Source organism: Bradysia coprophila (genome assembly GCF_014529535.1).
Source record: "Bradysia coprophila strain Holo2 chromosome X unlocalized genomic scaffold, BU_Bcop_v1 contig_20, whole genome shotgun sequence".
Lineage (NCBI taxonomy): Eukaryota > Metazoa > Arthropoda > Insecta > Diptera > Sciaridae > Bradysia > Bradysia coprophila.
The window spans coordinates 4,363,829-4,386,642 of NW_023503307.1; the positions used below are offsets into that span (position 1 = coordinate 4,363,829).

The 22,814-nt window shown below is 34.6% G+C and overlaps 1 protein-coding gene and 3 long non-coding RNA genes across 5 annotated transcripts; all 4 read right to left on the bottom strand.

The window, feature by feature from the left end:
• Positions 1-13,145: 13,145 nt before the first annotated feature.
• LOC119068600 lies at positions 13,146-14,283 on the bottom strand. 2 transcript variants are annotated; one of them, XR_005086185.1, is made up of 6 exons: positions 14,195-14,282; positions 13,900-14,125; positions 13,709-13,846; positions 13,509-13,643; positions 13,317-13,449; positions 13,146-13,255 (listed from the first exon to the last, which is right to left on the bottom strand). It is a non-coding gene; the product is annotated as an uncharacterized LOC119068600 (long non-coding RNA). The 2 variants fall into 2 exon arrangements; XR_005086184.1 differs by having other exon boundaries at positions 13,709-14,125; positions 14,195-14,283.
• A 4,042-nt stretch (positions 14,284-18,325) lies between these two features.
• On the bottom strand, positions 18,326-22,524 carry LOC119068593. The gene is made up of 8 exons (XM_037172247.1): positions 22,345-22,524; positions 22,046-22,267; positions 21,852-21,986; positions 21,651-21,785; positions 21,460-21,594; positions 21,326-21,406; positions 19,857-19,866; positions 18,326-18,369 (listed from the first exon to the last, which is right to left on the bottom strand). Coding segments are annotated over exons 1-8 (768 nt in total). The 5' UTR covers positions 22,393-22,524; the 3' UTR covers positions 18,326-18,367.
• On the bottom strand, positions 19,896-20,526 carry LOC119068601. Its single transcript, XR_005086186.1, has 4 exons — positions 20,459-20,526; positions 20,259-20,393; positions 20,067-20,199; positions 19,896-20,005 (listed from the first exon to the last, which is right to left on the bottom strand). It is a non-coding gene; the product is annotated as an uncharacterized LOC119068601 (long non-coding RNA).
• On the bottom strand, positions 20,518-21,034 carry LOC119068602. Its single transcript, XR_005086187.1, has 3 exons — positions 20,945-21,034; positions 20,650-20,875; positions 20,518-20,596 (listed from the first exon to the last, which is right to left on the bottom strand). It is a non-coding gene; the product is annotated as an uncharacterized LOC119068602 (long non-coding RNA).
• Positions 22,525-22,814: the final 290 nt, after the last annotated feature.

Here is a 22,814-nt window from a genome sequence, read left to right on the forward strand (position 1 = left end):
ATGTTGAGTGATTTAAAGATGCTTCGATAAATTATTATCGATTTGGAAGTAATTCAAACAAATTTATTTTAGCTGGATATTGGATTTAAATTGATTCATGGAACAATGCAAGTATCGATGAAAACAGCTGCACTGTACAGAAACAGTTTTTTTTAATCACATCTAGTTTTCTGATGTTAAATTTTGGCACGCTTGACTTGACCCTACTTATTCCTGTTTTCATTCCGATCAAACAACCAAATCAAATGAATCGGTCAAAAAACCCTTTAAGGTTTTGTCCTTGTGTCTTCATTTACAAAATATCGTTACCGATAACACATTCTGCGTTTGGGTTCAAAAAAATTTAAATTAAGAAAATGTCTGAAATTTAGACATGAATTCGCTGCAGGTGATCACACATCCAACCAAACTGCTGTAGGTGTCCATGCGACTACCGTCAGCTTGGGTGTAACTATTTCACCCGTATAAGGGCAATAAATGAACGCTTTTGTTTGTGGGTGAACTAGCTGAAGAAAATTTCACTGACGTCGACTGTGGAAAAGTTCCACAAAAATGAAACTATGACCTGGAATCTTAGATTTTAATTAAGCAACTGTAACGCTGATTTGGTTGTTGTTGTGGTTTGTAAATAATTCCACAAAATTTTCGTTTATCAAATGAAAAAATCTATTTTCTGCCTTACCAAAAGTACAATGAAATACTAAAATACAGACTCTAGTTTTCATCCGATGAACTTACGTTAGAAATTTGTTTCTGTTTTCAAAGTTATTCAATCCACAAATACAATCCAATACAATACATCCATTTGGAATCAAATTGAAACACAGCTCGATTACACTTATGTGCGAGAGACAGCACTATCCGTATGATTGTGCGCAACATGTTCGAAGTACGTACATGACAAATACGAAGTCTTTTATGTGGATTGTGAAACTGTGGTATGTAAATAAAGGGAATAAAAGTTTCTATACAGTGAACGACATCTCAAATGTCTCACTGTCATTTTTTTTAGAGAATGTCATTGTGAATTTGCAATGACACAATAAAATTCTCAGAAAAATTTGACAGTGATACATTTGAGATGTCGTTCACTGTAAGCTAAAATTGTCGGGTGTAAACGTAATTTATGTGGGAACAATTTCCAACCACGAGTCCCAAATCTGAAAAAATGTTGGATTTCACTTTTCCGCGAGTGTACAGCATAAATAGCAAAAAGTGCAAGTTTATCTTGCCTTCAGATCAGGATATGAGCTTCCCACTCGAAGATAATTAGATGTTCCCGCAGATTCATACATAATGTGAACCGCGACGATATGGTTTCCGGACAAAAATAAGATGCTTCCATTACTTTCCCTCCGGAACCATAATCTTAAAATTACATCTTGAAAGATATGCGTAAGAGGTCTGACAAGTTAATTATTTTTATCGGAATCGCGAAAAATTATATTTAAAAACAAGGCATCAGAACAGTCGGAGCGTTTGCTGCGACTTAGCCCCGTACGACCCGTAATCCTATTTCGTCCGTAACCATAATACGTCCGTAGCCGTAATACGCCCGGAACCCTAATACGTCTACAACCCTCTAATGCGTCTGTTACCAAAATGCAAGTCAGGTTGGGCATGGTCAAATTTACTGAAAGTGTTCATTTTTAAAATTGCGCATAGCGCAATTACGAAAGCCCGTACGAAGTACCTCTCAAATAAAACCAACAATTTACGATATTATTTTAGAAACCCAAAAATTTTTGCCAACTTTCTATTGGGTATTCAATTATCTCTCAAATGAAACAAAAACTAGCAAAATCGGATGAGATTTACTCGATTTATGTGCAAAAAACACTTAGGGCCGAGTAGCGGCCTTAGTCCAAGGGCCCAAATTTGAAACTTTTTTCGCCACGTTCTTTTCGGTATTCAATTACCTTCCATAAAAAACTAAATCTAGCAAAATCGGATGAGATTTACTCGATTTATGTGCAAAAAACACTTAGGGCCGAGTAGCGGCCTTAGTCCAAGGGTCCAAATTTGAAACTTTTTTTGTCATCATTCTATTCGGCATTCAATTATCTCTCAAATAAAACAAAATCTAGCAAAATCGGATGAGATTTACTCGATTTATGTGCAAAAAACACTTAGGGCCAAGTAGCGGCGTTAGTCCAAGGGCCCAAATTTGAAACTTTTTTTGCCATCATTCTATTCGGCATTCAATTATCTCTCAAATAAAACAAAATCTAGCAAAATCGGATGAGATTTACTCGATTTATGTGCAAAAAACACTTAGGGCCGAGTAGCGGCCTTAGTCCAAGGGCCCAAATTTGAAACTTTTTTCGACACGTTCTTTTCGGTATTCAATTACTTTCCATAAAAAACTAAATTTGGCAAAATCGGATGAGATTTACTCGATTTATGTGGAAAAAACACTTAGGGCCGAGTAACGACCTTTGAGCCCTCCCAACAAGCTCGCGTTGCATCCTACACAAAAACAATGTTCAGCAACTTTGTTCTACTCGTCAATACCTTTCATTTGATATATCACAAGCAGCTATTGCGTGCGTATATCGGTAGATATCGTCGAAAGACTGAAAAACACCTATAGGGCCCTAGCTCTGGAAGGGCCGACCCCACCATGCCCATTTTCGAACTTGACCTTACTTTTGTCGATACCAATCGGGGAAAAAAAATTGAAAAAAGGTTGTGATTTGCTCAAGCTAGAGGGGTCACAGACGGACGGACGGACGGACATTTTTTTTATTGCGGATTCGTCATCTATGAACATAACCAAATGCTTTGCCCTTACTGTCTGCTTCCAATTCGACGTGTTACTAACGGCATATTAATCTTATAAGCCCCCAGTACTTCGTACGGGACTAAAAATGGATCGCTACAACTCGATTGCAGTGGAAAATCGTTATTCATCTGAATGCTACGCACTATTCGCTCCACTGACCATACCTTCAATTTATCCGTATATAATATTAATAATACCATACCAATTTACTTAAAGCGATAAACAGTCAATTAAAAATTTAATAACAATTATTATTTCGCTACCACAAACTGTCGCTCATATAATGTACCTGCTAGTTTCTTCCATATAATATGCGGTGACTGAATTATAAATGTGAATTAAGCCCCTAGCTAGTGTTTTCAGAAAATGTTTAGACTAGTTGAAAATAGCAAATGAATTATTGGTATGTATAGGTTCCTGACGCTATTTGTTCCCGTAAACCTGTCCATAAATTAAAATTTAATAAATATTTTATCATAGATATATCATAAAGCCTTTATGTATCAGTATTATAGACATTAAATGCAGGTCTGTTGTTGAGTCTTTACTCATGTGTACAATTGCATATCAGATTGAATTCGAAAATTAATTTGTAGAAGCGAAACAACAACTGCAAAAAAAAAACGCATTTTGAATTTGTTACATTGACAAACCTAATTGATGAAGATATGAATTAGATATAACAATATGTAATTAGAGATATGAAATGCATTTTTAATTGATTACGGTGAATCTTGAGAACATGACTGGATGAATCAATTTTAACGCTTGTAGTTTTTAATAAATAAATTAGTGCCATAGATTCGAAGAAATGCAATTCTCATTTTGCGATAATAAAAATGAGGACTTACCGTTGAGTAAATTCAGTTTTATTTCAAATGTATTTGGTATAAGAAAGAAGAAAATACATTGTTGAGTTATACTGTTGTTGGTTTTAATTGGGTCATTGTACCTGTTGTTCTTTTCGATATACTGGGTCGTTATGTTTCCTACTGATCTCTGCTAAATTTGTGCGAAAAAAAAAATCTATTCGAAGCTAGACGCCTTCAAACTCTTTCATATTTTCAAATTTTTGATTTAGCCTAATAAATGTTGGCTGAACAAATTTTTGAACACATCAACTTCAACCATAAACCGCTAGTTATGCGACGCCATTTACATTGTGAGGAAAACATACTTATAATGCACATTCAACCAAGGACAATTTGTCAGCTAATGCTCTTTTTTGTGTAGAGCAACGTAACGTTTAACATTTCATCGAAGATTATTACCACCATTGCGCCACGGTGTGGAAATCATCTATTTTGTTATTGTGTGAGTTCTCAAGCTCGAAGTAAGTAGTTAGAAACCAGTCTGACCTAAAGCTAAAGTCAGTTTAGAAAAAGAATTCATTTTCATTCAGACCAGGCAGGTCTGATTTCAGGATATTCCTTAAATTTTATGCACATTTTTCAGTTACACTCAATGACAATCATTAAAGTGATGCAATTTGCTTCACCTGTTTTTCAGCTGGTCCACTGATACAAACACATTGCTTTATGCGTCTGTCTTTATACGTCTTTATACGAACGAAATAGTTACACACGCGCACGTGGTAAGGTGGTATAAACACGTAGTAGTGGATTTTTGAAAAAACCGTTCCAAAATTTTGTGATTTTTTTATAATTTTCCCAAGTTTTATTTTTGGAAAAATGTGAGAAAATTTGGGAAAATGTAGGCAAAAGCTTTACCAAAAGAGTCCCTGGCTAGCTGTCAAGTTTCAGGCCATTTTTGAATTGATTACTGTATTCAGGTGGCGGGTCAATGTAGGAGGCCAAAATTGACCACATCAAGTCAAAACCGGTTCATATTATCGTAGTAATACTTGTCGATAGGCCGATAGTGACGTAGTCGGAGTGGTAGTCGACTCAGACAATCAAAATAATTTGCAAAAATTCTGGTCGTCCCACTGTTGGCTATTTACCAAAAAACAATCCAACGATGAAATCCACAATGAGAATATTCAAATCATGTCTCGAAGCCTGAACAGAACATGAATATTAAAGCGAAAATTATTTGTAATTGGCATTGATCGATATATTTAACCCACTAACACCTTTGATGATGCCACGATTACCATATCACTTTCAATGGCAAAGACAAGACTAATATAAATCTGCATTATGCACATAACATTTACTTTTAATATATGGCAAACATGAATGCCAGTTCAGTATTGTGCTCATAAGCAGATGAAAATTATTAGGATCGACATGCATATTTACGATAGAAGGCAGCATTATTATTACAAGTTAATAATAGTTTAGTGATGGCAAAGGATGTAATGAATCATCATAATCATTGATTTTAATTTATGCAAAAAGCGTATGGAAGATATTACTTTCATGCACGGGATTCAGGCTGTTGCATATCGCTTTGATGTCGTGGTTTATATATGCGAAGCAAATTATTACAAAATGACTCAGTAAAGCGTTTTAATCTGATAATTCCTTCAACATTAGATCATCACAGTGTGATAAAAGTCCGCTGATCCTCATAACATTTGATTACGTTGATCTCACACGGTATTAATTGAAAGCAGAAATGCATTTCAGCAACTTTACGATTATATTTATGCAAAAATAGATGCAGATAAAGGTGGTTGGAGGCTCACACCTAAAAATTATTAATAATATTTTTCTCCATTATACGACGACGCTTCGATCGATAAAAGGTTTGAGGCGTTATATGCGATGAGACTACACCATCAAGAAGACCATTTTTGTACATTAGTTTAAAGTCTGAATTCAATTACAAGTTTTTATGCAGCAAAAACATTTCTTCGTTTTCATTAGCAGTGTGTGGTAGCTATCATAACATTGTAAACATGTAGGCATATGCACGACGACGCATTTATATATGCAATCATACAGAACGGTAACGGCAGTAAAAAGAAGAGCAGACCACGGTTTCTCGAAATGACGAACTGTTTAAGGAAAAATAAATTTTAAGGTTTTCTTGGGCAACAACAACCCAGGACACATGAGATGTTAATTTAAAGGATTGTTTGATGATTTAGATTGGCTAGGAAGACATGTGGTTAAGCGCTCTGAAGTGCCCAGACCAGACTGATACCTATCAAGCTGAAAAGGTTCCTCACGGAAACTGTAAGGTTTAAATGATTTACATGATGAAGCGTGCAGAAGGGCACCATTTTCTCCAAATTCTTGTTCAAGTTACAGTAGCTCTTTGGCCAACTTTTTGATGGGTGATGGAAAGAAGAGCTTCGTCGCTTCGTGTATGCTGCTCCATCATAGGCCTTCCAACGTTTTGTGAATTCAGTCCACACCCACACTTTTATTGCCTGTTCAAAAAAAACCCTAGTTGGCAACTTTACCGCTAAAGGTTGAATCAATTTAAATTAAAATAAGTTGTCATTGCTGTGAGGAAATGGTGAGCAAAGCTTTAATGTTACCGCTTGGTACATGAAACAAACAACGCAAAATGCACATCACCCTTCCGAATAAATTTATTGGCTGATGTTTACTAGTAAAACTAATTTATCAGAAAACCAAACAGAATCTTAATTATGCTCATCACGGCTGTACATTTTTCCTTTTTCGTAAACAGACTAACGTAAAATTGAAATAAATATATTCAATTCCAATCTTCAGGCCTACAATGTGCCATCTCGAAGGCATTTTATGGCAAAACAACGAATGATCTTCGGTTTAGCATTTATCGAGAAAAAGTCATAGTTACACAGAAGTCATACGTGTAAAAGAAAATGATACTTAAGAACTGGACGATAGTTAGCATTAAATGGCAATTATGAAGTTGGAATTTCTTTGGTATTTTTGTTGTTTTTTTCCCTCAGCTATTCTGTTAAATCACAAAATGATTTATTTGATTTGATTTATTAAAAATTGTGAAGTTATAAATGCTATTAATCATTTAGCCAGCGTATGTATACTGTATTGAAGTTGCTGAAAGAAATGATTATCGTAATGTTAAATTGATTTTTAATGATGCTATTTGAGCGGTTATACTCGTGCGAAACGATGTGAGTGTGTTTTTTGTGTGTATAAAGTAATTAAATATTAATAAAAACAAATTGATTACTACAGGAGTATTTAAGATGACATTAAAAAAAGTAGTGCTAGTCAGTCAAATAGTTCAATTAATTAAAAAAAAAAATAGTAAAAAAAAAACAAAACGAAAAAACGCAACAAAATTTGAATTAAAAATTTCTAGTTCTTACCTCCGCTTCAAACTCACTCAACTGTGTCAAATAACATTCAATCAAATTGATTTGGTCGTAAATAAAATAATTGATCCATGCAATTAAAGACAATGCATTCATTTCAATCTTTTATACATCTGGATCGGATTTTCTTATTTATGTTTATCATCGGTCAAGAGACTGAGAGTTTATACAAACGCGTATAAATTGTATACCCAGTGCATATAGTTCCACTTACCGCACACAGTATTTTTATGCAATAAAATAAAATTGAAATCAGGTTAATAAAACATTCAATTTGTTTTTGTTTTTTGCATAACTTCATTACTATTTGCAATGTTCTAAGAGTTTATGTTCGTAAGTGTATTATCTCTTACATTTTACAAACAGCAAAATACATTATTCGAGATTTGACTTTGCTAATTGGAAAAGCATCGCTATTATTATTTCCACACATTATTTCTGTTCTATTTTGTCTCAGACCTGAGGGAGTTGCGGGAAATGTTCATATTTTAGACTATTATTTCGTATAAATTATGCCTACCGTTACACATACTTTCAAAAGTAAAGTAAACACGATTTCCAGTGTTTGTTTGATATAAAATGTTTCTATGCCAGACCAGTGGCTTATTATTCAGATTTTTTTGTTCAGGAATTTTATGACTTTTTGTAACTTTCAGTAATTTTTCGGAATTTTTAAAGAGTAAATTCCTAAATTTTCAGAAAGTTTCAAGAGTTTTTAAAGAATTTTTGAAATTTTTCCTCAAAATGTCATAATTTTACGAATTTTTAGAATTTTCATGAATTTTTGAGGATGTGTAAGAATTGAAATTCCGAGTCACTGTACTCTATAGTTTGCAGCTTTGTTGACCTACCTCGCTTGTATTGAAAAATCAACTTTCATTGCAGAGACAGGATCAAGCTTAATTATCTGTTTCCTGTTCTCAGAAGGTCCCACAATGACTGATGCAGTGATTTTAGTGTAATGAATGTATACTGAAATTATAGCCAAAATATCGCAAAATATTTTTCAAACTTCCCGGAATTTACTTTTTTCCAAAAATTAGGCTGCAAGGCTCAATTACGTTTTCAAAAATTGTTCGAATGTATCTGCAAATCGACTTATAGCGAGAATGAGGGTGGAGAATGGTAAATTCATGGAATTGTAATTGTTGGACAAAATTTTCGAAAAAATAAGATAAATACCCATACCCACACCATGTGCAATGTGATACCAATTGTAATCCATGCGTGGTATGGTACATAGCGCTGCATACAATACCGGTCGAATCCGATGCGAACTCATCTCCGTTGTTTCTAAAGAAACATTTTTTGCTAGGTTTGCATTATTTAATGAGTTTTATTGATTGGCTTACTCAAATGTGTGAAATATTTAGGAGAAAATTTTTACTCAACATTTTACACAAATGTTAATCGATAACATTCTCAGTAAAAGATCCAACCTAATTTGGCTCTTGTTCTTTAAAAACGACGGATATATCAACGTTTGAATATGAATTCCGATACAAAAATTTGAAGTATCGGATTCGACCGCTCTTTTGTGCAGAGGGATTCTTTTGAAAAACAGCCTACCGAAATCGGACGCATTTTCTATTGTAATTTTTTATATGTACCTAGAAAGGACTTCGACCCTAGAAGCCAAAACCACTTTCAAAAAAATTCTTCGAAGCTTGTGTGGCTGGTGAAAGGTGAACAAAAACCGAAAAATTGCAATTTTCTTACAAACATTTCTCCAGTTACATGAGCCGTACAGGGTCGTGTGGGGTATCATTTGAAAGGTAATTTTATGTGCTTTTGGGTCCAATAGGGTCTTATGTGATCTGGGTGTATCTACGATGAAATAGATGTTGGAAGGTGTCCATATTTCACCGCATATGCATCCAAACCCCATAAGTCCCTATTTGGCCCAAAAGCACATAAAATTACCTTAGGTATAAAAAATTCCAATAGAAAATGCGTCCGATTTCGGAAGGCTGTTTTTCAAAAGAATCCCTCGCAATGCTATGTACCATACCACTAAATGCGTGGATTAATAGTGTAAAGATCAGATCAAACCCGAATTCCTCAGCTTCGACATAATACATATAAAGAAAAAAATAATAAAAATCTTCAAATTTAATTCCAAATATTACCATTTCTCACAACTCCCTATGGTGTTGATAGACAACTGGTAGATGAATTGTGTTTACGTATATTATTATAGTAGGTATACACAGGAGGTGTAATACACCTATATTTACTAACCCGTGCAAAATAAAAGAAAACCATGAATTAATTAGTTGCAGTTTCTCTCTCTGTGTGTCTCTCTTCATACATCCAACAGTGTCTGTGTCGCGCATTATAAAAAATAAGAATAAGACATCTCCATGCTATAATTTAATTAATTGTGAGGTGTTATTTCGATTACCTCATTTTATTAAATGTAATTTGGTTTAGTGTTTCCATGCAATTGAGGCCACTTTCTTGTCTTTACTGCGTTTTTATACCGACACGACGCAGCGACACATTAAAATGCATATCAGAGAAATGGATTGTTGTTTTCTTAATCGATCTTGTAACACAATTTTCAAATTATTTCCGTTTTACTCAAATTACCATTGATTAAGCGCATCATCACTGATAATCACATTTTATGTGCGTATGTACCAGGGAAAAAAATGTTATGAATGAAATTTTGCATTCGAAAGTTGATCGCTAAATTGATGCAATTAGCATGGAGCATTTTCGCTACTTTTTTTTTCATTCAGCACAACATGCTAATTTCTCGAGAAAAAGAGGAAACCAACCGATTTATTAGTATTAAAAAAAAATGAAGAAACCACCAGACGGAGCTTACAACAAAAAAAAAATCCAATCCAATGATGTGTGTCATAGGGTAGAAGTCTAGTGTGACGGTTTAGTTTACACATGAAGTAGTTTATATTTTGTTTAGGAGTTCAAGTTGTGTAACGTCAGATGTTACGTCCCATGAATTTCGAGTATTTGGTGATTTTCACAACTGACACAGTGGAACCATATAGCGAAAGCTCAAATCATTCCCTTGACTGGATTGATCTAAAACGATTGATGTAATCATGTTATCGAAGAAATGCAGAAAAACTTATCAACTCGTGAAATTGAAATTGAATTATATTAAAAAACGATTTTGCTGAAGACGTGAAATTCATTGTTGAGGGTTATTTCGTAAAATGTACCACGGTGAGTCATTTGAATAGAATGCAACCAAGAGACAAATTTAAAAGTCCGGTTTCAGTGTGAAGTCTGTTGATCCGAAGCTCAGCCGATTTAAATGATTTTGTGCATCCGACAACTGAAATACGACCTATTTTGCCATGATTTTTCATTAAGAAATGTCAGTTTTTCCCGAACTATGTACCGTGCGGGAAAAAACTTCATTTCTTTACGATTTATAGTGCGGGAAAAGAATTACATGAATTTTTCTATGACTATACGATTGATTAAATGTAATATGGTGAATGTGAAGTGTGTATGTTTCAAGTAAATTGATGTGTTTTGTCGATTTCAGTTGTCCAATGCACAAAACGTTGTTCGTACCTCGACAGGAAAGGGATTTTTTCAGCACACGTAAGGAAAACTTAGGACTGGTCGTCATTTCCGAAAAATCGTCATTTCCTGTCTTGGTACGAAAAATACTATTTTGCACTAAATGGAAGAGACAACAAAAGTTTTGAGGAATTATGTCATGTCATAAGCATAATTATTTCAAACTAACGTAATCGAGTTAGAACTTTGAATAAAAAGTGAAATCTTATTTAAAGGAAAGTATTTAATTAGGACGTCAGAAAAAGAAACATTTCTATGTTTGCAATCAAGACGTTTTTTTATAAATAGTTCTTTATTGTCACTTCTTTTTACACTAGTGTGAAGTACAAAATAGGGCTCAGCTTAACAAATTTTCTTACAATAGAAAGATTACGTAAAGGTAGATAAAAAGTACAACAAAAAATAACAGAACATGTTCATTTGATGATAATATCACAGGTCATATAGGATTAATTAGGTTTAACAAAAACCAAAAAGAAAAAAGAAAGAGGTATTGTGACTGGGGTCACATCAGAGTTAGACATCACAGTTTAAGTCATCATTCTCAGTTTATAAAATAATAAGGTGACACCGGTCCAAACTCATCACTTTCACTCATCACTTTAAGTAGCACTATCGCAGCTTAAGTCTATTGTATTCGTTGATTGACTGTCGGAGAGAAGGATGAAGTTGCGAATCATAGACTTGACTCATTCTTCTCGATGAGCGTTGATAAACGGTACGGTTGAGCTTAATGTCGAAGCTATGCTTTGTCATCATCTTAATAATTTTGTGGAGATGCGTAACTCGATCAACAACAGCTAGATTTTAAGGTGGAAGTATGCTGGTGCTGTAGAGATAGGTCGTGGAGGCTCTCTTGGGAAGTCGAAATAGCGCCTTGATGCAGCCGTTCTGGAGAGTTTGCAGTTCATTGAACTTAGTCTTGTTGCCTAGACTGTATATTGGCAGCATATACGACAAGTGGCTTTGAACATAGGAGAAGTACAGTTGTTTACGTTTGTCAGCCGGAATGAACTTGCCTTTCCTCCACATAAGCGGGATAAAGGGCCGAATCATTTTCTAAACGTGATCGACATGTTTATCGAAGGTCAGATTTTCGTCGAGAATTAATCCAAGATATTTGTACGACCGCACTCATTTGATCTCCTCGTTGTCGACAGCAATGCTGAAGTCAGGAAGGTTACTTGCTCGTAGAGCACGTTAATCGTAGAACACCAAATTACATTAGATTTGAATTATCATTTCTTGCCTTATTCCCTTGACTGTAAGTCATGGGTTTTACACCGTACATAACACGTTCACTATGATTAAAAATGTATGGAAATGTGATGAAAAAACGTTAAATGTTAAAATTTTGTGCCCTTATGCCCGATTTTCAAAAACTTTTTTTTTTATCGACGAAGTATTGAAATCCTTAGGTCAAGTTCGCAAATGGGCGGTATAGGTTCAACCATCTGGTGGTAGTTCTCGAAAGAAGCCTTTGCTGCTCTTAGTTTACACGATAACTGGAACAAAGTTCAACCGATTTTCAAAAACCTTTTTTTTTATTCGACGAAGTATTGAAATCCTCAGGTCAAGTTCGAACATGGGTGGTATAGGTTCAACCACTTGGTGGTAGTTCTCGAAGGAAGCCTTTTCTGCTCTTTGTCAACACGATAGCTGGGGCAAAGTTCAACCGATTTTCAAAAACTTTTTTTTTATTTGACGAAGTATCTCCAGGTTAAGTTCAAAAATGGGTGGCATGGGTAACTGGAGTAATTCTCAACCGATAAAAAAAAAATGTTTGGTGGAGAATGGAATTAATTCCTGAGGTTAGGTTCTAAGATAGATTATGTTGGTCTAACGAACAAGCTGATGTTGCTAACAGAATTTTTGTACCAATTTCAATAGTATTTTTCTTGTTATGTGACTTTGCCTTATAAACAAAATAAACAAAATAAATAGAACAAAAATTTACGAGTGTGAAGTTTGCGGCCAGAGCGAAGCGAGAGCCGCAAATCACACGAGTTTAAGTTTCATTGAAAACATGTGTCATTTTGACAAATAGATACATTTTGTTGAACACATTCATTACAAATTGTTTGAAATGTCAACTTGAATGAAAAAAATAGTTTTTATCAGGTTGACATTTCAAACAATCTGTAATGAATCTGTTCAATAAAAAGCATCTGCGTGCGTGTCACCGCCTTAGTGATCAACTCAGAAGTGTCTTAACCTGTTCTTTCAGAACCTTGCGAAAATGGGTGATATCGGTTCAACCATCTGGGAGTAGTTCTCAAAAGAAGCCTTTTCTACTCTTTGTTAAAACGATCTGGAGTGATTTTGCCTTGTAAACAAGATGATTTTCAGTGAAACTAAACAGAATTAAATCATCAATGAGAGATTTATTAGACCGTTCTTGTAGTTCTTCTTCTAAATGCGTTTTTGTGGCCATCAACATACAAAATTACATTTCATTGAAATAAATCAATAAATCATTGCCAATAAAAATACTATTGAGAAGCTCAGACAAACAGTCAAGGGATCTGACCCACCCAACAGGTGGGACCTAGTAAATACAAACACGGAATGATTTACTATTTACTGTCAACGTCTGTAACAATTTTCTTACACTGGTTGTCGTCGAATGTATTCGTTGAATTCAGGAAATCGCACAAATATTTCTGGAACATAAGGTTTGAATAAAGAAAAGTAAAAATGTTGCGGGCCTCAAGTAATATTTACAATTGATTCCACTTCATTTGTATTTGCTAAGTGGTTCCATTGTTGTTCGAATTCGTTAAATTCATCATCGCGTAATCCAGTGACATATTTATCATGTAAAATTCTGGCGCCTGTACCTATGCAGCATTCGTTTCTAATTGCGGGAAAATTAAACTTAAATAAATATTTAATGTCAATGACTGATCCACTCACAGCAAGGTTAACACGGTATAAGCCTGAATAAGTTCTATCGTACATTTTTAACAATCGAAGTTTTATGCTAGGAACAAAATTTGGGCCAAATGAAGCCGAATACGGGTCACTAACGAAGTCACAGAACGTGTAACGCTGCAACGAAAACGGTTGATGCTGTCAAACCTTTTTAAAAATTAACAGTAAAACAATTGAATTACAATAAAGGAAACCGAATCTTTCTTCGGCATATAAGTTATGCTGATTCCATTAAATTCTGAAGGTTCGCTTCCTGAGTTTTGGTATAATTAGAATAAGATGTCATTCTGTGTGTGATTGAAAATTTCGCAATATTTAGCCTTGCAACGAAAAAATAATGAAAATGAAACAATTTTGACGTCCGTGTACCAACCGCATTTTTGAAGACCCCTAATGTTGGGTCACTGGAAAATGCATCCAATTTCATCACTTGATCAAGCGCCACACCGAAAGACTTCCATCCAACCAACTGAGATACTCCAGCATTTTTTGCGCGAGCTAAACGATCTGCCGTAAATAGTTTCGCTGGATCTCTTTTCTGCCTCTGAAAAATCAGGATCTTTTTCTTCTTGTGAAGAAAGCGGATTGGCTGTGCATACCTTTAATATTATATTTCAAATTTAATTAATCGATTAATTAAAACCACTATTGAAATAAAAATGTATTACTTGAAGCAATCCAATTATAAGAACAGCCATTAACGTGGAGCTCGTCATTTTTATCAACACATGTTTCCAGACTGTGTCTGATACGATTTTCGCTGTTTGTGTAAAATTAGCTAATGATGACATTATTGGTGAATTTTGAAATTATTTTTGTGGGTCATCATAGGTCATAATGAATTTTTCATTTTTTGTTCAATCTTCCTATCTTTTTTGTTAACAGAAATAAGCTTGAAACATAAACAAGAAGAGATAGCTTAATCGAAATAAAGTATTGACAAATTTCCATTTATTTGAGACGACAGAAACAATCATTTAACATCAAATTAGATTAGAATTTTAGTTATCGTTTCCCGTCTTATAGCGTTACTGAATAAATTACATTTTACTATCAACGACCAGATGAATTTTCTTGCACTGGTCGCCGTCAAATGCATTCGTTGAATGAAGAAAATCGCACAAATTTTTCTGAAAGACAGGGTTTGAATAAAGAAAAGTAAAACTGTTGCGGTGCTATTTACAATTGATTCCGGTATATTTGCCGTATCGAAGTTGTTCCAATGTTTTTCAAACTCGGTCATTTCTTCATCGCTTAATCCACTGACCTCTTCATAACGCATAATATAACCAAAAATTAGGCTGCAAGGCTCAATTACGTTTTCAAAAATTGTTCGAATGTATCTGCAAATCGACTTATAGCGAGAATGAGGGTGGAGAATGGTAAATTCATGGAATTGTAATTGTTGGACAAAATTTTCGAAAAAATAAGATAAATACCCATACCCACACCATGTGCAATGTGATACCAATTGTAATCCATGCGTGGTATGGTACATAGCGCTGCATACAATACCGGTCGAATCCGATGCGAACTCATCTCCGTTGTTTCTAAAGAAACATTTTTTGCTAGGTTTGCATTATTTAATGAGTTTTATTGATTGGCTTACTCAAATGTGTGAAATATTTAGGAGAAAATTTTTACTCAACATTTTACACAAATGTTAATCGATAACATTCTCAGTAAAAGATCCAACCTAATTTGGCTCTTGTTCTTTAAAAACGACGGATATATCAACGTTTGAATATGAATTCCGATACAAAAATTTGAAGTATCGGATTCGACCGCTCTTTTGTGCAGAGGGATTCTTTTGAAAAACAGCCTACCGAAATCGGACGCATTTTCTATTGTAATTTTTTATATGTACCTAGAAAGGACTTCGACCCTAGAAGCCAAAACCACTTTCAAAAAAATTCTTCGAAGCTTGTGTGGCTGGTGAAAGGTGAACAAAAACCGAAAAATTGCAATTTTCTTACAAACATTTCTCCAGTTACATGAGCCGTACAGGGTCGTGTGGGGTATCATTTGAAAGGTAATTTTATGTGCTTTTGGGTCCAATAGGGTCTTATGTGATCTGGGTGTATCTACGATGAAATAGATGTTGGAAGGTGTCCATATTTCACCGCATATGCATCCAAACCCCATAAGTCCCTATTTGGCCCAAAAGCACATAAAATTACCTTAGGTATAAAAAATTCCAATAGAAAATGCGTCCGATTTCGGAAGGCTGTTTTTCAAAAGAATCCCTCGCAATGCTATGTACCATACCACTAAATGCGTGGATTAATAGTGTAAAGATCAGATCAAACCCGAATTCCTCAGCTTCGACATAATACATATAAAGAAAAAAATAATAAAAATCTTCAAATTTAATTCCAAATATTACCATTTCTCACAACTCCCTATGGTGTTGATAGACAACTGGTAGATGAATTGTGTTTACGTATATTATTATAGTAGGTATACACAGGAGGTGTAATACACCTATATTTACTAACCCGTGCAAAATAAAAGAAAACCATGAATTAATTAGTTGCAGTTTCTCTCTCTGTGTGTCTCTCTTCATACATCCAACAGTGTCTGTGTCGCGCATTATAAAAAATAAGAATAAGACATCTCCATGCTATAATTTAATTAATTGTGAGGTGTTATTTCGATTACCTCATTTTATTAAATGTAATTTGGTTTAGTGTTTCCATGCAATTGAGGCCACTTTCTTGTCTTTACTGCGTTTTTATACCGACACGACGCAGCGACACATTAAAATGCATATCAGAGAAATGGATTGTTGTTTTCTTAATCGATCTTGTAACACAATTTTCAAATTATTTCCGTTTTACTCAAATTACCATTGATTAAGCGCATCATCACTGATAATCACATTTTATGTGCGTATGTACCAGGGAAAAAAATGTTATGAATGAAATTTTGCATTCGAAAGTTGATCGCTAAATTGATGCAATTAGCATGGAGCATTTTCGCTACTTTTTTTTTCATTCAGCACAACATGCTAATTTCTCGAGAAAAAGAGGAAACCAACCGATTTATTAGTATTAAAAAAAAATGAAGAAACCACCAGACGGAGCTTACAACAAAAAAAAAATCCAATCCAATGATGTGTGTCATAGGGTAGAAGTCTAGTGTGACGGTTTAGTTTACACATGAAGTAGTTTATATTTTGTTTAGGAGTTCAAGTTGTGTAACGTCAGATGTTACGTCCCATGAATTTCGAGTATTTGGTGATTTTCACAACTGACACAGTGGAACCATATAGCGAAAGCTCAAATCATTCCCTTGACTGGATTGATCTAAAACGATTGATGTAATCATGTTATCGAAGAAATGCAGAAAAACTTATCAACTCGTGAAATTGAAATTGAATTATATTAAAAAACGATTTTGCTGAAGACGTGAAATTCATTGTTGAGGGTTATTTCGTAAAATGTACCACGGTGAGTCATTTGAATAGAATGCAACCAAGAGACAAATTTAAAAGTCCGGTTTCAGTGTGAAGTCTGTTGATCCGAAGCTCAGCCGATTTAAATGATTTTGTGCATCCGACAACTGAAATACGACCTATTTTGCCATGATTTTTCATTAAGAAATGTCAGTTTTTCCCGAACTATGTACCGTGCGGGAAAAAACTTCATTTCTTTACGATTTATAGTGCGGGAAAAGAATTACATGAATTTTTCTATGACTATACGATTGATTAAATGTAATATGGTGAATGTGAAGTGTGTATGTTTTCAAGTAAATTGATGTGTTTTGTCGATTTCAGTTGTCCAATGCACAAAACGTTGTTCGTACCTCGACAGGAAAGGGATTTTTTCAGCACACGTAAGGAAAACTTAGGACTGGTCGTCATTTCCGAAAAATCGTCATTTCCTGTCTTGGTACGAAAAATACTATTTTGCACTAAATGGAAGAGACAACAAAAGTTTTGAGGAATTATGTCATGTCATAAGCATAATTATTTCAAACTAACGTAATCGAGTTAGAACTTTGAATAAAAAGTGAAATCTTATTTAAAGGAAAGTATTTAATTAGGACGTCAGAAAAAGAAACATTTCTATGTTTGCAATCAAGACGTTTTTTTATAAATAGTTCTTTATTGTCACTTCTTTTTACACTAGTGTGAAGTACAAAATAGGGCTCAGCTTAACAAATTTTCTTACAATAGAAAGATTACGTAAAGGTAGATAAAAAGTACAACAAAAAATAACAGAACATGTTCATTTGATGATAATATCACAGGTCATATAGGATTAATTAGGTTTAACAAAAACCAAAAAGAAAAAAGAAAGAGGTATTGTGACTGGGGTCACATCAGAGTTAGACATCACAGTTTAAGTCATCATTCTCAGTTTATAAAATAATAAGGTGACACCGGTCCAAACTCATCACTTTCACTCATCACTTTAAGTAGCACTATCGCAGCTTAAGTCTATTGTATTCGTTGATTGACTGTCGGAGAGAAGGATGAAGTTGCGAATCATAGACTTGACTCATTCTTCTCGATGAGCGTTGATAAACGGTACGGTTGAGCTTAATGTCGAAGCTATGCTTTGTCATCATCTTAATAATTTTGTGGAGATGCGTAACTCGATCAACAACAGCTAGATTTTAAGGTGGAAGTATGCTGGTGCTGTAGAGATAGGTCGTGGAGGCTCTCTTGGGAAGTCGAAATAGCGCCTTGATGCAGCCGTTCTGGAGAGTTTGCAGTTCATTGAACTTAGTCTTGTTGCCTAGACTGTATATTGGCAGCATATACGACAAGTGGCTTTGAACATAGGAGAAGTACAGTTGTTTACGTTTGTCAGCCGGAATGAACTTGCCTTTCCTCCACATAAGCGGGATAAAGGGCCGAATCATTTTCTAAACGTGATCGACATGTTTATCGAAGGTCAGATTTTCGTCGAGAATTAATCCAAGATATTTGTACGACCGCACTCATTTGATCTCCTCGTTGTCGACAGCAATGCTGAAGTCAGGAAGGTTACTTGCTCGTAGAGCACGTTAATCGTAGAACACCAAATTACATTAGATTTGAATTATCATTTCTTGCCTTATTCCCTTGACTGTAAGTCATGGGTTTTACACCGTACATAACACGTTCACTATGATTAAAAATGTATGGAAATGTGATGAAAAACGTTAAATGTTAAAATTTTGTGCCTTATGCCCGATTTTCAAAAACTTTTTTTTTTATCGACGAAGTATTGAAATCCTTAGGTCAAGTTCGCAAATGGGCGGTATAGGTTCAACCATCTGGTGGTAGTTCTCGAAAGAAGCCTTTGCTGCTCTTAGTTTACACGATAACTGGAACAAAGTTCAACCGATTTTCAAAAACCTTTTTTTTTATTCGACGAAGTATTGAAATCCTCAGGTCAAGTTCGAACATGGGTGGTATAGGTTCAACCACTTGGTGGTAGTTCTCGAAGGAAGCCTTTTCTGCTCTTTGTCAACACGATAGCTGGGGCAAAGTTCAACCGATTTTCAAAAACTTTTTTTTTATTTGACGAAGTATCTCCAGGTTAAGTTCAAAAATGGGTGGCATGGGTAACTGGAGTAATTCTCAACCGATAAAAAAAAATGTTTGGTGGAGAATGGAATTAATTCCTGAGGTTAGGTTCTAAGATAGATTATGTTGGTCTAACGAACAAGCTGATGTTGCTAACAGAATTTTTGTACCAATTTCAATAGTATTTTTCTTGTTATGTGACTTTGCCTTATAAACAAAATAAACAAAATAAATAGAACAAAAATTTACGAGTGTGAAGTTTGCGGCCAGAGCGAAGCGAGAGCCGCAAATCACACGAGTTTAAGTTTCATTGAAAACATGTGTCATTTTGACAAATAGATACATTTTGTTGAACACATTCATTACAAATTGTTTGAAATGTCAACTTGAATGAAAAAAATAGTTTTTATCAGGTTGACATTTCAAACAATCTGTAATGAATCTGTTCAATAAAAAGCATCTGCGTGCGTGTCACCGCCTTAGTGATCAACTCAGAAGTGTCTTAACCTGTTCTTTCAGAACCTTGCGAAAATGGGTGATATCGGTTCAACCATCTGGGAGTAGTTCTCAAAAGAAGCCTTTTCTACTCTTTGTTAAAACGATCTGGAGTGATTTTGCCTTGTAAACAAGATGATTTTCAGTGAAACTAAACAGAATTAAATCATCAATGAGAGATTTATTAGACCGTTCTTGTAGTTCTTCTTCTAAATGCGTTTTTGTGGCCATCAACATACAAAATTACATTTCATTGAAATAAATCAATAAATCATTGCCAATAAAAATACTATTGAGAAGCTCAGACAAACAGTCAAGGGATCTGACCCACCCAACAGGTGGGACCTAGTAAATACAAACACGGAATGATTTACTATTTACTGTCAACGTCTGTAACAATTTTCTTACACTGGTTGTCGTCGAATGTATTCGTTGAATTCAGGAAATCGCACAAATATTTCTGGAACATAAGGTTTGAATAAAGAAAAGTAAAAATGTTGCGGGCCTCAAGTAATATTTACAATTGATTCCACTTCATTTGTATTTGCTAAGTGGTTCCATTGTTGTTCGAATTCGTTAAATTCATCATCGCGTAATCCAGTGACATATTTATCATGTAAAATTCTGGCGCCTGTACCTATGCAGCATTCGTTTCTAATTGCGGGAAAATTAAACTTAAATAAATATTTAATGTCAATGACTGATCCACTCACAGCAAGGTTAACACGGTATAAGCCTGAATAAGTTCTATCGTACATTTTTAACAATCGAAGTTTTATGCTAGGAACAAAATTTGGGCCAAATGAAGCCGAATACGGGTCACTAACGAAGTCACAGAACGTGTAACGCTGCAACGAAAACGGTTGATGCTGTCAAACCTTTTTAAAAATTAACAGTAAAACAATTGAATTACAATAAAGGAAACCGAATCTTTCTTCGGCATATAAGTTATGCTGATTCCATTAAATTCTGAAGGTTCGCTTCCTGAGTTTTGGTATAATTAGAATAAGATGTCATTCTGTGTGTGATTGAAAATTTCGCAATATTTAGCCTTGCAACGAAAAAATAATGAAAATGAAACAATTTTGACGTCCGTGTACCAACCGCATTTTTGAAGACCCCTAATGTTGGGTCACTGGAAAATGCATCCAATTTCATCACTTGATCAAGCGCCACACCGAAAGACTTCCATCCAACCAACTGAGATACTCCAGCATTTTTTGCGCGAGCTAAACGATCTGCCGTAAATAGTTTCGCTGGATCTCTTTTCTGCCTCTGAAAAATCAGGATCTTTTTCTTCTTGTGAAGAAAGCGGATTGGCTGTGCATACCTTTAATATTATATTTCAAATTTAATTAATCGATTAATTAAAACCACTATTGAAATAAAAATGTATTACTTGAAGCAATCCAATTATAAGAACAGCCATTAACGTGGAGCTCGTCATTTTTATCAACACATGTTTCCAGACTGTGTCTGATACGATTTTCGCTGTTTGTGTAAAATTAGCTAATGATGACATTATTGGTGAATTTTGAAATTATTTTTGTGGGTCATCATAGGTCATAATGAATTTTTCATTTTTTGTTCAATCTTCCTATCTTTTTTGTTAACAGAAATAAGCTTGAAACATAAACAAGAAGAGATAGCTTAATCGAAATAAAGTATTGACAAATTTCCATTTATTTGAGACGACAGAAACAATCATTTAACATCAAATTAGATTAGAATTTTAGTTATCGTTTCCCGTCTTATAGCGTTACTGAATAAATTACATTTTACTATCAACGACCAGATGAATTTTCTTGCACTGGTCGCCGTCAAATGCATTCGTTGAATGAAGAAAATCGCACAAATTTTTCTGAAAGACAGGGTTTGAATAAAGAAAAGTAAAACTGTTGCGGTGCTATTTACAATTGATTCCGGTATATTTGCCGTATCGAAGTTGTTCCAATGTTTTTCAAACTCGGTCATTTCTTCATCGCTTAATCCACTGACCTCTTCATAACGCATAATATAACCACCTTCATCTATGCAGCACATTCGTTTCTAATTACAGGATAAATAAACTTAAGAAAGAAAAGAAAAAATATTCAATAACTCACAGCGAGGTTAACACGGTCTAAAACTGAATCAATTTCAAAGTGAATTTTTAAATAACGAATTTTCATGTGAGGAACGAATTTTTGACCAAATGAAGGCGAATTTGGGTTACTAATGAAGTCGCAGAACGTAGTCCGCTGAAATGAAAATGGTTCGATACTCTAAACCCGCTTTAGAAAGTCGTTTGAAAACAATTAATTTACAATAAAAGAAAGCGCATTTTTCCCCGGCATACGCTTTGCAAATCCAAATAAATCCTCGAGGTCCGCTTCCTGAGCTTTAGTATAATTAGATGATATCATTCTGTGTCCAGGAACGAAAATTTTGCAAAATTTTGCCTTGTAACGAAAACAAAAATTCAAAATTGTATTAATATTTAAGTTCGTGTTATTCGAACCGCATTTTTAAAAGATTTTTCTTTATATGTTGGATCACCATCAAATGCAGATAATTCGATCCATTCGTCAAGTGTTCCACCGTCAGCCTTCCATTGAACCAAGTCAGATCCGGATATTCCAGCATTTGTTGCCCGAGTTAATTCATTTGCCGTTAATAGTTTCACTGGATCTATTTCCGCTTCTTTTTCTTCTTGAGAAGAAAGCGGATTGGGTTTGCATACCTTTAACATTATAACTCAAATTAAATGACTGATCGATCGGATCGATCAAAGTCACTATTGCAATAAGTATGTACTACCTGAAGTAATCCAACGATCAGTACAAACATTAATATGAAGCTCGTCATTTTTGTTAGCTTTTTATTAAAACAATTTTCCGCGCTGCAATTTGTTGAGAACGACTGACTGTGTCTGAATTGTACAGGCTATATTACGAAATGGTCAGATTACAAATTGTATGTGTGTACTCTTCCTTTATCATTTTCAAAAGATAAGTTGTCAGAGTCATTCGACGCGCATGCGTGGAAAATTTTCTCTTGTGTCTAAGACTTTGTAACATCGCAAAAAATCTAACTGATTAATTAAATGACTCGAGTCGAAAATAGCTATTTTGCTAACTAGTTAGTAAATAGGATTTTTTGCGCAATATATGTGAGATTGCCGCAACGAACCGAAGCGAAGGTGAGTTCTGCAACACATCGTATGAGCAAAAAATTGTATTTTACATGACTAGGGATAAAAAGATGAAAAGTAGAGTTTTCGTGTGAAT

Bases quoted from the DNA above. Each gene is read 5' to 3' on its own strand.
- LOC119068593 (XM_037172247.1), bottom strand. From the start codon at position 22,392: ATGACGAGCTTCATATTAATGTTTGTACTGATCGTTGGATTACTTCAG. The intron at 21,987-22,045 runs GTTCGAATAACA...TTTCGTTACAAG, and splicing joins AAAAATCTTTTAAAAATGCG to GCAAAATTTTGCAAAATTTT. The intron at 21,595-21,650 runs GTGAGTTATTGA...TCCTGTAATTAG, and splicing joins TAGACCGTGTTAACCTCGCT to AAACGAATGTGCTGCATAGA.